Here is a 15,523-nt window from a genome sequence, read left to right on the forward strand (position 1 = left end):
TAGTGGGACTTTCTCCACTTTTGGATATGTTATTTGTTACATTTCGAAAATGGGTCCCGAGAAGTCATATGGTGCTCAAGACTACGAGTAGCCTCAAGCTAACCCTGTAAGCCTTCTACTAATTTGTAGCTCATAATAAAGAAATATAGATATATAATTAAAGCTAAAATAAAGATGCTCGAAATCACTCACGCTGCTGAAACTGAGCACCTGAACCTACATTATGAGATAATGTAGCACATAGACGTCTATATGGATCAGTATATCTGGAATGTACTGAGTATATGGGGGTGAAATGCATAGTAAAACAGTGAGAGAATATACATATATCTTTCTCATAAATAATGCATGCAAAGTAATAATGGCTCACTTCGGCTTGAGTAATTGAAAACTTTAATCATAAATCATGAATGATAAAACATACTATATGAATGTTGTGAGCCACCATACTTATTTCTAAATCTGTACTTAATATTTGTTTTCAATCATACATGCTAAGTGTAAAAGGACTCGCCTCTGTATCTGTAAACTGAAAGTTGAAATCTAATAGCTAGTGACTTATATAAAACAATATCTGAATAAAATTGTGAGCCTTTACACATAGTTTCTAAAAGCTTTTCTGTTATTCTTTACTCTTTTCTGTAGGGAGGTTCTTTTAACCGACATACACTATATGAGCTATCATAGTGTCTAATGTCTAGTTCCGTTATGGGAAAATTCACATTGGTAAGAGGTGTCATACTCTTGCCAAGGAGTATAACCTAAGCTAAGTGATCACATTTGTAACTGTCATCCATATAGAAATAGGAATAATCTGATAATCTGAACCTACGTTGGCTCATAGTTTTGGGGCATGTAAACATACCCAACTCGGTGATAAGTACTACTCACTTTTAATATGTATGCTCATTTTGTAGGAAATCTACCTTTAAAACTAGTATATGGGTTTATAATGAAAACCTCTTGTGAATTAGTTACTATAAACTGTAGTTAAACTGTAAAGTGGATTCCATATCTAAGCTGAGACCAAAAGATCAAATCTTTGTTCAAAATCTAAATATAACTAACCATGGGATGCTTAAAAGCATAATCTTCTTGAAATATCAACTTCCAAACTAGGGCTAATAACCTATGCATCCATTTCATGTCAAATCATCATAAAGTTCATGCTAAATAATGAAAATCTTGATAATTAAATTCTTAATCTAGGAATTAATTTCATACGCATAAAAATACAAAAGTAGACAGGCAATTCAACATTTAAATCACTTGTAGGATCATAATCTTGAAATAACAATATTTGGGAACGAACCTTAATTTGAAACTCATGTAAATTCATGTGAAATTAACTTCAAAAACTAATTTTGGATACAAGGATGAAAGAATTATCCTTGTTGAAAATCCCACATACCTTAATTGATGAATAGATGAAGAAGCTTGAACTTTGAGTTCCTATTTGTACTCTTAAAGATTGATTCTTAAAGATCTTGAATTGGGAATCTTGAATTTTGGGTTATCTTGGAAAAAGATTGGTGGAATTTGGACTTCTTGAGGTTTGAAATTTGGGGTTCTAGGGTTTCTTGGAGAGAAATTTTGGTGAAAGTGAGCGTCTAATGCTTAGAATAGGTTTAATTCCTTGTTTTTCATGATTTAGGAGCTTGGAAAATGACTAGATAGCCCTTTGAAAAATTTAATTCAAAACTGGAAATCCTGATTTTGCACCCCACCTCGACGCGGCACCACCGCAGTGGCTTACTGGAAAAGGGACAATTTCTATTTTGGGCTCTGGCGCAATGCGGCGTAATAGCGTTACATCACTAGAAAAGGACTAGTGCCATTTTTCACTCCACCAAGACGTGGAGTCTGTCCCAACAAGAATTTTGGCGCAATACTGGCAAATTGTGTGAGCTACTAGAAAGGGATAAGTGGGATTTCGGACTTCACCACAACACGGCTTAATCGTGGTGCTTCACTGGAAAATGGAAAATTGTGAATCTACCCTGCACCGCGATGTTGTGCGATTGCATTGGCCTATTATTTCTCACTAAAAGCATCACCACAACACGGCTTAATCATGGTGCTTTACTGGAAAATGGAAAATTTTGAATCTACCCTGCACCGCGATGTTGAGCTATTGCATTGGCCTACTGTTTCTCACTAAAAGTGTCATAACTTCTCAACTGAGTATCAAATTAAGGTGAAATAGGTATCATTAGAAAGCTGGTTCAATTATCTACAATTTGCTGGGTCTATAACTGAAAAATTCTACACGTATCAAGAGTTATATATTGTTAAAGTTGACCCTTGACATTCTAGGAGCTAAACAGGACTAAGAAAAGTATGGGGTATTATAATATCTCCCCCTTGGAAACATTCATCCTCGAATGAGACTAGTTAAACTGAAGATACTGAGAAATTGATACTATATACTGGCATGCACAACTGAAACACAATTGCATGACTAAATCTATAACAAACTGAGTGTCTGTACTAATCTGTGAATGCATAACTTGACATGAAGACAATCACATGGCTGAAACTGAGATTGGAAAAGATCTGAATTAAGGAAGACTATTACCTTAGGATGAATCTGAGTTTGAGGAGAAGAGGTGAGAATACTTGGTACGCATGTCTGCTTCTACTTCCAAAGTAGCACCCTCAACGGACTGATTTCTCCATAGAACTTTGACCAAGGGAACTTCTTTGTTCCTTAGTCTACGGATCTGGTGATCGAGAATCTTTACTGGAAGTTATTCGTATGAAAAACTATTCTGAATATCTGTGCTTTCTAGAGGGACTACAACAGCTGAATCATCCATGTACTTCTTCAATAAGGACACATGAAACACTAGGTGAACTGATGACAAGTCTGCAGGTAGCTCAATCTCATACGCTACCTTCCCTACACGACTCAAAATCCTGTAGGGACCCACATATTGGGGACTAAGCTTCCTCTTTTTGCTAAATCTCTTCACCCCTTCATGAGTGAAACCTTCAAATACACAAGATCACCTACTTCAAACTCAATATCTCTTCTTCTTATGTCTGCAAAAGATTTCTGAAGACTCTAAGATGCTTTCAATCTCTCTCGAATTAACTAAACTTTCTCCATGGCTTCAAACACCATATCTGGCCTAATCAAAGCGGCCCCACCTACTTTGAACCAACTGACTGGTGATCTACATCTCTGCTCATACAAAGCCTTAAATGGGGCTATCTGAATGCTACAATAATAACTGTTATTGTAGGAAAACTCATTCAACGGCAAGTGGTCATCCCAACTTCCTTTGAAATAAAGAACACCTGCTCTCAGCATATCCTCTAAGGTTTGAATGATCCTCACTGCCTGACCATCTGTCTTCGGATAAAAATTTGAACTGAGATAAATTTAGGTACCAAGACCCTTCTGAAAGACTTTCCAAAACTGAGAGGTAAACTAAGTACCCTTATCTAAAACGATGGACAAGGGAACTCCATACAATCTAACCAACTCTCTGAGATACAGTTTAGCATAATCTTTATCTGTGTAGGACATGTGAACTGGTAAGAAATGGGTTGATTTGGTTAATCTGTCTACAAGAACCCATATCAAATCATGTTGTCGATGTGAATGAGGTAATCCTATCACAAAGTCTATATTCACCTCTTCCTACTTCCAAGTGGGAATACCAAATTCCTGCAATGTGCCACCAGGTCTTTAGTGCTCTAGCATAACCTATTGATAAGTTGCACACTTGGCTACAAATTCTACGATATCTTTATTAATACCACTCCGCCAATGGACTTCCCGCAAATCACAGTACATCTTGGTGGCTCTTGGATGAATGGAGTAACGCGCACCATGCACTTTTGCCATAATCCGCTACCTCAAATCATCAACACATGACATATACAATCTACTCTGGTATCTCAACATACCATCTCCCCCTTAGGAGAAAACCTTTACCTTTTGGTCTTTAACTAGACCCTTCAGTTTGACCAAACTATCCTTATTCTATTTTTCTTTCACTTCAGAAACTAAAGAAGATTCTGAACTACTTTGAACCCAAATATTCCCTTCAACTGAGTCAGCCAACCTCACACCCAATCTAGATAATCGGTGAACTTCTCAAACTAATTCTCTCTTATCTCTACATGAGTAACACTGCCCATAAACAATTTACTAAGGGGTTCTGCCACCTCATTGGCCTTGCTCGGATGATACAACACACTCATATCATAATTATTCAACAATTCTAACCACTTTCTCTGATAAAGGTTTAAATCCCTCAGAGGAAACACATATTGCAAGCTTTTGTAATCCGTGAATACATCAACATGCACCCCATAAAGATAGTGCCTCCAAATTTTCAATACAAATACAACATCAGCTAACTCAAGATCATGGGTAGGGTAGTTCTTTTCGTTAGGCTTAAGCTGTCTAGAGGCATAGATTATAACCTTATCTTTCTGCATCAAAACACAACCCAAACAGATTCTAGAAGCATCACAATAGACAATGAACCCATCTGTACTATCAGGTAGCGCTAAAACTGGGGCTGAAGTGAGTCGAGCCTTCAACTCCTGAAAACTCTTCTCACGAGAATCTGACCACTAAAACTTAACTTTTTTCTAAGTTAATCAATACATGGGAGATGCAATAGATGAAAAGTCTTTAACATAATGTCTGTAATAGCTAGTTAAACCCAAGAAACTTCTGATGTCTGATGAAGAGATAGGTATAGGCCAGTTTCTTACTGCTTCTATCTTTTTGGGATCAAATCTAATGCCATCACTGGAAATAATATGACCGAGGAAAGCTACTGATCTTAGCCAAAATACACATTTGCTGAATTTGGTGAATAATTGGTGATCCCTAAGAGTTTGCAACATAATTCTAAGATGGTCTGCATGGTCATCCTCACTATGAGAATAGAAAAGAATATCATTGATAAAGACTACGACGAACATGTCCAAATACTGTTTGAACACTCTGTTCATCAAGTCCATAAAGACTGTTGGGCCATTTGTCAGCCTGAAGGACATGACTAGAAACTCAAAATAACCATAACAAGTTTTGAAAGCAGTCTTTGGAATATCGCATTCCCTTACTCTAAGCTGATAATAGCCGGATCTAAGGTCTATCTTGGAGAAGAACTTGCACCTTGAAGTTTCTTGAATAAGTCATCAATCCTATGAAGAGGGTATTTATTTTTTATTGTGACTTTATTTAGCTGAGGATAGTCAATGCACATTCATAAAGAACCATCTTTCTTTTGTATGAATAGGACGGGAGCACCCCATGGAAAGACACTTGGCCTTATGAAACCTATATCTAAGAGATCTTTAAGATGTTCTTTTAACTCCTTAAGCTCAGCTGGATCCATACGATATGGTGGAATAGAGATAGGCTAAGTATCTGGAAGAATGTCAATACCGAATTCTATTTCCCTATCAGGAGGTACCCCTAGCAAATCTTCGAGAAAAACTTTAGGAAACTCATTGACTACACGGACTGACTGGACTGTTGGAGCCTCAGACTTAGTGTCTTTGAATCGAACAAGATGATAGATACACCCTTTTGTATCAACTTTCTGGATTTAAGATCGGATATGAAATAACTTTAGAGAGACACTGAATTACCTTCCCACTCAAAGACTGGATCATCTAAAACTAAAACTTCACTACTTAGGTGCGACAATCTATAGATGCATAATAGGAATGGAGCTAATCCATGCCCAAAATAAGGTCAAAGTTGACCATATCTAGTTCTATTAAGTTTTCTAACTTGATCTTATGAAGGACAGTGATAGGACACTTTTTATAGACTCGTTCGACAACAACTGACTCACCCACTGGAGTAGAAACAAAAAGGGCTTAGGAAGATTTTTACAACCTACTTTAAAATTTACTGCAATTAGTGGGGTCACATAAGAGAAATTTAACCCTGGATCTAATAACATATAAATATCAAGATGAAAGACACGAAGCATACCAGTAACAACATCTGGTGAACTTTCTTTCTCCTGGTGGAATGGTAAAGGATAAAACTAATTCTGGCGCTGACCACCACCGATACTGGATGATGTGCCCTAGAGAAGGACTGGGTGACCTAGAGGAGCTAGTGCACTAGTAGCCTGAGTCTGGGGACGAACATCCCTATTTCCTTGCTTAGCATGAGGACACTCTTTGATTCCATGACCCAACTTACCACAACCATAACAACCTTTTTGACCCAACAAACGCTCACCAAGATAATTTTTACCATACTTAGCACATGAAAGATAACTGGGTTTTCCACTCACATTTTATCCTTCTTACTTTCCCTCTCTCATCCCTTCAACTTTTATGCCTTAATCTATTGAGCATGAATCATCAGCCTAGCAAGATCTATGTTCCCTATAAGTATGGTAGTCCTACACTCCTTGACTATCAAACTAGATACTTCAGTAACAAACTTACTCATACTCGACCTAGAATCAGCCATCGTGTTAAGGGAATACTTAGACAACTAGTTGAACTTAAGACAGTACTCTTTCACTGTCATCGAGCCCTGCCTCAGGTTCACAAACTCCTCTACCTTATTTTCTCTTATTTTATCCAGAAATAACCTGTCTAAAAATACATCCTGAAACACCTGCTAACTCATAGAAGCTGAATTCTCACCTCTACCATTCTTCCACATAACTACCCAATCATACACAATATCCTTCAGCCAATAGGATACCAACTCTACACTCTCCTCCTTAGTAACATGCATAATCTGAGTGATCTTTCTTATCTTATCTAAGTAAAGTTATGGGTCCTCACCTGCTCTTGACCCAAAGAACTTAGGCAGATTCATTCTTATGAAGTCACGAATTCTAGCTGCTATTAGATCCCTATTCTGCTAAAGTGGGACTGCCACCTGATGGTTGCCCTGAACATTGACAGTCACAGCTTAGGCTAACACCTGAAAAGCAGCCTAAAATTTAATAATGGGATATAGTCTCATTTAGAGGGTCAGTAGGCTGGGGTGGCTAGTTATTATTTCTGTGTGTATTAGATCGGCGATGAGGCATATTCAGCTATCACGTAAGAGCATGAGTTAAAAGAAGATATAGACACTGTAGGTATGACAGATCATGAAAGAAAAGGATGATTTCCTAAAAATGTCTCGTAGCCTCTTGCTTATAAATATGACACGCTTAACACCCATGATCAAGACTCTACATAACGCGGCCTGTGTAACTCCTTAGGACTCTTATAACCTGGCTCTGATACCAAGTTTGTAACTCCCTAAAAATGAGTCTAGAGACATCACACGATGTTCAAGACTATGAGTAGCCTCAAGCTAATCCTGTAAGCCTTCTACTAAATTTGAAGCTTATAATAAAGAAATATAGATATATAATTAAAGCTAAAATACGGAATTTTGTCTTATGTAAGATGAAATTATCTAAACATAATATCTGAAATTATTAGACTTAAAAGTATAGAAAATTAGTACTGGAAATCTGAATTATGTCTAGCGGTCTGACAAGCCTCTACTACTAATAACAGAGAGCCACTGGGACAAGTCCCCAACTAACTCGAACTGACTGAAAATACTGAATCAACTACTCTAATAAGCTAAAAACTTAATAACTAGATCCCCAAACTATAAGGACTCACCAACTATCGGAATATAAAAGGAGATGCTCGAAATCACTCATGTTGCTGAAATTGAGCACCTGAACCCACATTATGAGACAATGTAGCACATAGACGTATATGTGGATCAGTACTTCTGGAATGTACTGAGTATATGGGGGTGAAATGCATAATAAAGAGTGAGATAATACACATAAATCTTTCTCATAAATAATGCATACTAAGTAATAATGGCTCACTTAGGCTTGAGTAATTGAAAACTGTAATCATAAATCATGAATGATAAAACATACTATATGAATGTTGTGATACACCACACTTAGTTCTAAATTTTTACTTGAAATTTGTTTTTAATCATACATGCTAAGTGTAAAAGAACTCACCTCTGTATCTGTAAACTGAAAGTTGAAATCTAGTAGACAGTGACTTATATAAAATAATATCTGAATAAAATCGTGAGCCTTTACATTTACTTTCTAAAATCTCTTCTGTTATTCTTTAATATTTTCTGTAAGGAGGTTCTTCTAACCTACATACACTATGTGAGCTATCATAGTGTCCAACATCTAGTTTCGTTATGGAAAAACCTCACATTGGGGAGAGGTGTCATACTCTTCCCAAGGAGTATAACTTAAGCTAAGTGATCACATCTGTAACTGTCATCCATATAGAAGTGAGAATAATCTGATAATCTGAACCTACGTTGGCTCGTAGTTCTAGGGCATGTAAACATACCCAACTCGGTGCTAAATACTACTCCTTTTTAATCTGAATTCTCATTTTGTAGGAAATCCACTTTTAAAACTAGTATAAGGGTTTATAATGAAAACCTCTTATGAATCTGTTTACTGTAAACTATAGTTAAAACTATAAAGTAGATTCCATATCTAAGCTGAGAGCAGAAGATTAAATCTTTGCTTAAAATTTGAATATAACTAATCATGGGATGCTTAAAAGCATAATCTTCTTGAAATATCAACCTTCAAACTAGGGCTAGTAACCCATGCATCCATTTCATGTCAAATCATCATAAAGTTCATGCTAAATAATGAAAATCTTGATAATTCAATTCTAAATCCAGGAATTAATGTCATACGCATAAAAATACGACGATAGACATGCAATTCAACATCTAAATCTCTTGTAGGATCATAATTCTCAAGTAAAAATATTGGGTATGAACTCTAATTTGAACCTCGTGTAAATTCATGTGAAATTAACTTCAAAACCTAATTTTGGACACAAGGATGAAAGAATTATCCTTGTTGAAAATCTCACATACCTTAATTGATGAATAGATGAAGAAGCTTGAACTTTGAGTTCTTATTTATGCTTTTGAAGATTGATTCTTGAAGATCTTGAATTGGAAATCTTGAATTTTGGGTTATCTTGGAAAAAAATGGTGAAATTTGAATTTCCTTAGGTTTGAAATTTGAGGTTCTAGAGTTTTTTGGAGAGAAAATTTGGTGAAAGTGAGCATATAATGCTTAGAATAGGTTTAATCCCCTGTTTTTCATGATTTGGGGGCTTGGGAAATGACTAGATTGCCTTTTGAAAAATTTAATTCGAAACTGGAAATCCCAATTTCGCACTCCACCGCAACGCGGCCATCGCGATGGCTTACTGGAAAAGGGACAATTTCCATTTTGGGCTCTAGCACGATGCGATTACTAAAAAAGAACGAGTGTCATTTTGCACTCCACCGCAATGCGGTGTCTGTCCCAACAAGAATTTTGGCGCGATATTGGAAAATCACGGTGAGCTACTGAAAAGGGACGAGTGGGATTTTGGACTTCACTACGATGCGGCATAATCACGGTGATTCACTGGAAAATGGATAATTGCGAATCTGCCCTGCACCGCAACGCGACGTAATCATGGTGCTTCACTAAAAAATGGACAATTGCGAATCTGCCCTGCACCGTGATGCGGTGCTATCCCGTTGGCCGATTGTTTCTCACTAAAAGTGCTATAACTTCTCAATCGAGTATCAGATTAAGGTAAAATTGGTATCGTTGAAAAACTAATTCAATTATCTATAATTTAATGGATTTATAGTAGGAAAATTCTACACATATCAAGATTTATACATTTTTAAAGTTGATCCTTATTATTCTAGGAGCTAAATGGGACTAAAAAAAGTATGGGGTATTGCATTATTATAGGGACATAACGACATGGGTGAGGCAAAATGCCTGATTTCACCTAGAATTTTCTTTCTTCACAACACACTTTAATTTTAAGGCATCTTAAACAATATCCTTTATGCTAAGTTCTATTTTGGGAGTTTTAATTACCCAAATTCAATTATGTAAAATTCTATGGTCCTTATCGTCTTAGGTAACTAAGAATCAAATCAAATTCCAACATACTTACTCAATTCATTCCCGAATTGCACTAGACGGCACCTCACTCATATTTCGTCTGAAACTAACCTAGCCTGAAATTTATAATTTCAAATTCGAGAAGAATTTTAGCATGAAATTTTAAATGAAAGAACGACGAAAAAATTCCTTACAAGTTATATTTATTTTTCATATTGTCTTGTTATATATGTGTTACTAGGGCTGAGGGTCCGCAGTATGAGTTTCTCTACCTTCATAAAATAAAAATAAAGCTATGTAAAAACTATTCTTCCCAAATTTCTCTTCTAAGACTATAATCACAAGTATGTTGTTATTGTTGTTATAGTATAAGGTTACTTATTGAGTCATACCAAACTAATTCAATATGGTAATTATATAGAGCATTTAAAAAAATAAAAAATACAAATTATTGAATCAAAATTTTCAAAATTGTACCATGAATGACAGCTTAGGGGTCGTTTGGTTGGGCAATAAGCTATTCCAATACTAATTATTTTGGAAAAGTTGTCCAAAAATTAGTTATCTCACCCTCAAAGTGAAATAAAAATAATGCTACAATTCCAGAATAACTAATCTCAGATGAACTATCTCATGCATTTGATCTCAAATAAATATGTGATAAGCCCATTCTAAAGTTAATACAAATTTAATTATCTGTTATCTATTCTACCAAATGAACCTTTGGTGTTTAGTCAAACTACACCTTAAAAATTACTAAATACCCGTGCCCTTGCCTTGTTGGCAACACTAATGTGCAAAAGAAATTCAATTTTGGGGAAGATTATTTCCTATTTGTTTTAATTGTTTAGCATAGGAGTAAAAGAAAAGAAATGTAGTACAATGAACCGATGTTAACATAATATATACATTTAGTGTGGAACAAAATTGAGCTTGCTACACTGGTCCAACCAATACAAAAGTGATTATATAAGTGGATAAGAATCTAGCTAGATTGTTGCAACTACAGTTGGCGGCACGTCTTTCATTTGGACATTTTTGAAAAAGTACATGATGCATGTCTCATTTGAAAGTTTCAAATATATAAGTTGAGGAGACTTACATTAATTCTAAAATATTTATTGCACCATAAAATTATCGAAATACCCTTGGTATTCATTTAATAATGAATAAAAAGATATTTATAAAAAATTACTACCATGTATAATTCAATTACAAAGGTCTAAATAAAAATATTATTAAAGAAATATATGAGGAAGAAACTAATAAATATAAGAAAAAAATAATATGAATGTGTAACCATTTTGTTGCACCACAAAAATGAGGAAAAAACTAATAAATATAAGAAAAAAAATTATATGCATGTGTAATCATTTTATTTACTACTATATATAAGTGAAGGTTGAGGTGACTAAAATTACTAAAATACTCATGGTAGTCACTCTAACCTTCACTTATTACACCATAAAATTACCGAAATATCCTTGGTAGTCATTTAATAAGGAACAAAAAGATGTTACTACTATATATAAATGAAGCGTGTAGTCACTCCAACCTTCACTTATTGCACCATAAAATTATCGAAATACCCTTAGTAGTTATTTAATAAGGAACAAAAAGATATTTATAAGAAAATACTACCATGTATAATTCAATTACAAAAGTCTAAATAAAAATATTATTAAAAAATACATAAATTACCAAAATATCCTTGGTAGTCCCTCTAACCTTCACTTATTGCACCATAAAATTACCGAATACTCTTGGTAGTCATTTAATTAGTAACAAAAAGATATTTATTAGAAAATATTACCATGTATAATTCAATTGCAAAGGCCTAAATAAAAATATTATTAAAATAATACATGAGGACAAAACTAATAAATATGAGAAAAAAGCAATATGCATGTGTAACTATTTTATTGCACCACAAAAATAAAGACAAAACTAATAAATATAAGAAAAAAATCATATGCATGTGTAACCATTTTATTTACTACTATATATAACTGAAGGTTGAGGTGACTAAAATTACCGAAATACCCTTGATAGTCACCCCAACCTTCACTTATATATAGTAGTAAAAAAATAATATAATAATAATAATAAATAGAATATAATAGAAATAGAAAAAATAATAGTAATATAATATTCCTCTAATAATAAAGTAAAGATTTGATACTATTAACAATTTCTTTTTTGTGAGATTTGACTTATTTTCAACAATTTCTCCTTCAAATTTTATTTAATTAAAAGGTTATTAATTGAAAACGAATGGTTAGTTTATTACATCGTTTTTATTACTACTATCAATATAACCTCTTCAATTATCTAAGTCAGTTACAAAATTATAATATAATCAGTAATGGCTAATGTTTAGAGAAAAGAAAAACTAGAACACAATTTTGGCCTTTTAATTTCATTTTTTTCCTTTTATTACATGTTATTTTTAAAAAAAACTCAAAAGTCACTTTAAAATCATCTTTTAAGCCCTCTTAATTAAATTAAATGTGATATGCAAAGTTTATTTCTTTAATTCTCTTAATTAAGATGAAAATCCAACCATTTAGCTCTTTTTAACTCTAAAATTTCATTGTGTATATCACTCCGTATATGTGGTATTTCTGATATCATTTTTTTTTTGCATTTTATTTTCTTTTTTATTTTAATTTCTTATTGGATATTGCTTAACTTGTATAAAGAAAATTTGCAGGATTTATGAGAAGGGTTATGTCATTGAAGAGCTCAAGCTAAGAGTTATCTTACGGCTTTTTTTAATTCTTTAGTAAGTTTTCTTTTTATTTGTCATTGAAGATTGAGATTATTTTTCGTGTTCATGATTTTCATATTACTGTAATTATGCTTTAAAAGTTAAAACTGATCAACATTTCATATTTTCAGAAACCATACATATATGAGGATGAGCTATATTTTAAGGTTTCGAATAGGCCTTTCTTTATTGTTTAGTCTTCCGTTTACTCTATGCAAACTAACTGTCATAGTATCATATATGACTGTCATTGGTACATTTTGAGTCTGGTAAACTAACTTTAACCTTTAAGTAAAGTGCTGAAACTCGAAAGTTATTTTGCTAAGGGCTCCTTCTACAGGTTAGGGTAATCAACTGGTGACATGAAAAAAATTCCTCCATTCTTAATTATAGATTTTTTTTATTCAAATCTTAAATATGAAAAAAATCATGTTAGGGAATACTTCCCCATTGAATGGATAAATACTATACACATGGTGAGAACAAAAAAAGGGTACTTCAATCGATACTACCTCATATAAATTAGGATGAAGAGAGCAATTTTTTTTCAATTTTAATATTGTATACATTGACAAATGAAAAGTGATAGAATCTAATCATTTGTTTGTGTTGCAGAATTGTTTGAAATTGTAACTGTCGTGTTGATTGACTTGATCTTGGACCAATATTGTGGGCGATGGTGCGAATGAAGTGGAGCAGAATGTGTGAGGTAGCCAATTCGATTTTGCTTTCGCATGATTGTTATCCGTGTAAAAGCTCAGGAAGTTTATCAAAACTGATCATTATACGTATACAAATACATTTGAGAATAATTTGAAGAATCTAACACGATCCACACCAAGATGCAATCAGGTCCAAAGATTGAAAGGTATCATAGAGTTAACTACAAAGGATTTAGGGTTCACGTATCATCAATTTTTCCACTAGACAAGATTAATTATCTTTTTAGTTTGCTTCGTGAAATTTCTGTAATCCCAAAATAGTGATTTGATTAAAGTTTCAGCATATGACTTATAATTTTTAGAATATTATTTCATTTGTAATATATTAATATATATTTAAGCAGTGTAATAGTCACTTTCGATTAAAGATATCAAAAACCAATCTAAAAATTTAATTACTCCACAATAACGAAGGAAATAACATCCTTTAGCAAATTGATCAAGTTGCTTAATCATTAATGAAATTTATTTTTGTATGCACATTGAAACTTTTTTAGTCTCAATCTTAATTATTTATATATATATATATATATATATATTATTAGTTTATAACTGCGCGAAGCACGACCACATACCCTAGTTTACTTATATATTAGTAGAAAAAATAAGACTGATGTAGTAGAAACAAAAAGAAAAGATTTTTACACTCGGTAAAAATCCTATACACACTTGATAGCACATCTATATAAGTGCACCTGCCAATCACATCAGCTAACTAGAGAAAAATAAATACTCCCTTTCCCAACCACTCACAGAGAAACAAAGTGAGAGATACAATTTATATAGAGCATAATGTGTTTGATAATATATGTTTGTGATGCAGAAGAGAAAGAGCTTGGGAGACAAGCAGCATCAGGAGCATGTCCTTCTTGTGGTGGCAAAGTTCAAGCTGTTGATGTTGAGAGCCGCTGGAAGTTCTGCTTCCTTCCCCTTTGCTTCATCATCAAGAGAAAATATCAATGTACTCTTTGTTCCAGGCGTTTAGTATTGTATTCTTCTTGAACAAAATTAGGATTGTCCTAAATTTCCAATTCATTTCTTTTTTTTAATAACGGTGATTTTAGAACTAGTACGGATTTGTATAATCGATCTCAACTTATTTGGGATTGAGACATATCTGTTATTGATGATGTTCGAGCTAGCTGTTGTGTGCTTGGACTTCCACCTTAATTATTCTCTCTTTCCCATTCCATGAGGATGAGTTCTTCACTTCTTTTCCTTTCTTCTTCCAATTAATTTCATTTTTTTTTAATTTCTTTCTTTTGTGATGTCGATGATTGGTCGGGCTAGTGAGGATTCATAGAGGTGACCTCAACTTAACGGGATATAGACACATTTACTTTTGAGGATGTCCGGATTAGTTTGTGTGTACTTTCAAGATACCTGATGTCTCCCTTGGACAACGAAATATTTGGTAATCTTTCTTTGTTCCTGCTAAGATCCAGACCCTGATATCTCATGGTTTCAATGAATTTCATTGACTGCTGGGCGCATCATGGCTATTGTTTCATTCTATTTTCTTTTTGAGACTATTATGATTTTGTAAATATTTAGAGAGGGTTTTTCTTTTTTTCATTTTTCATTGTAATTTCAAGATGTTTGGTCATTGCAATGTTCTTGATTTTTTTTTCAAAGAGTGAAATTTATTCATTGCATTCTGATTGATGTATCATCAATGAAAAAAAAGGTTGATGACATTGTAATTTCTCAAAATGCCCTTGATTGATCATGACTAAAAAATTTGTTGTACTCCAATGTACCTGCTAATCCACATTGTTCAATCCACAAAAAAATAATTTTTAAAAATATGGACTGTTGGGAGAAATGTTTGCATGTATTAGCGTATATTTTGAGTTTATTATCCAGTTTAGTCCATATTTGTGTATAAAAAAATTTATATGCTTATACACTTTATAAAACTGATATATTATGTATAATATTTCCCTCCATATATAATGATGTACCGCATAATATTATTTTTTGGGGGTTTCTCATCCGATGTTTGGTACATGAATTGGAGTCTGATTAATTCGAATTTGCACGGGGTAGGATCCATTTGGGGATAGTGCCCCTATCAAGAATTTTTTCATATCTAA

The 15,523-nt window shown here is 33.7% G+C and overlaps 1 protein-coding gene across 1 annotated transcript; it reads left to right on the plus strand.

Moving 5' to 3' along the window:
- The first annotated feature begins 14,130 nt into the window (after positions 1–14,130).
- On the plus strand, positions 14,131–14,619 carry LOC124896797. The gene has a single exon (XM_047408643.1). It carries the CDS (start codon positions 14,220–14,222, stop codon positions 14,427–14,429), a length of 210 nt encoding a protein of 69 aa, XP_047264599.1. The 5' UTR covers positions 14,131–14,219; the 3' UTR covers positions 14,430–14,619.
- Positions 14,620–15,523: the final 904 nt, after the last annotated feature.

Source organism: Capsicum annuum, chromosome 3 (genome assembly GCF_002878395.1).
Source record: "Capsicum annuum cultivar UCD-10X-F1 chromosome 3, UCD10Xv1.1, whole genome shotgun sequence".
Lineage (NCBI taxonomy): Eukaryota > Viridiplantae > Streptophyta > Magnoliopsida > Solanales > Solanaceae > Capsicum > Capsicum annuum.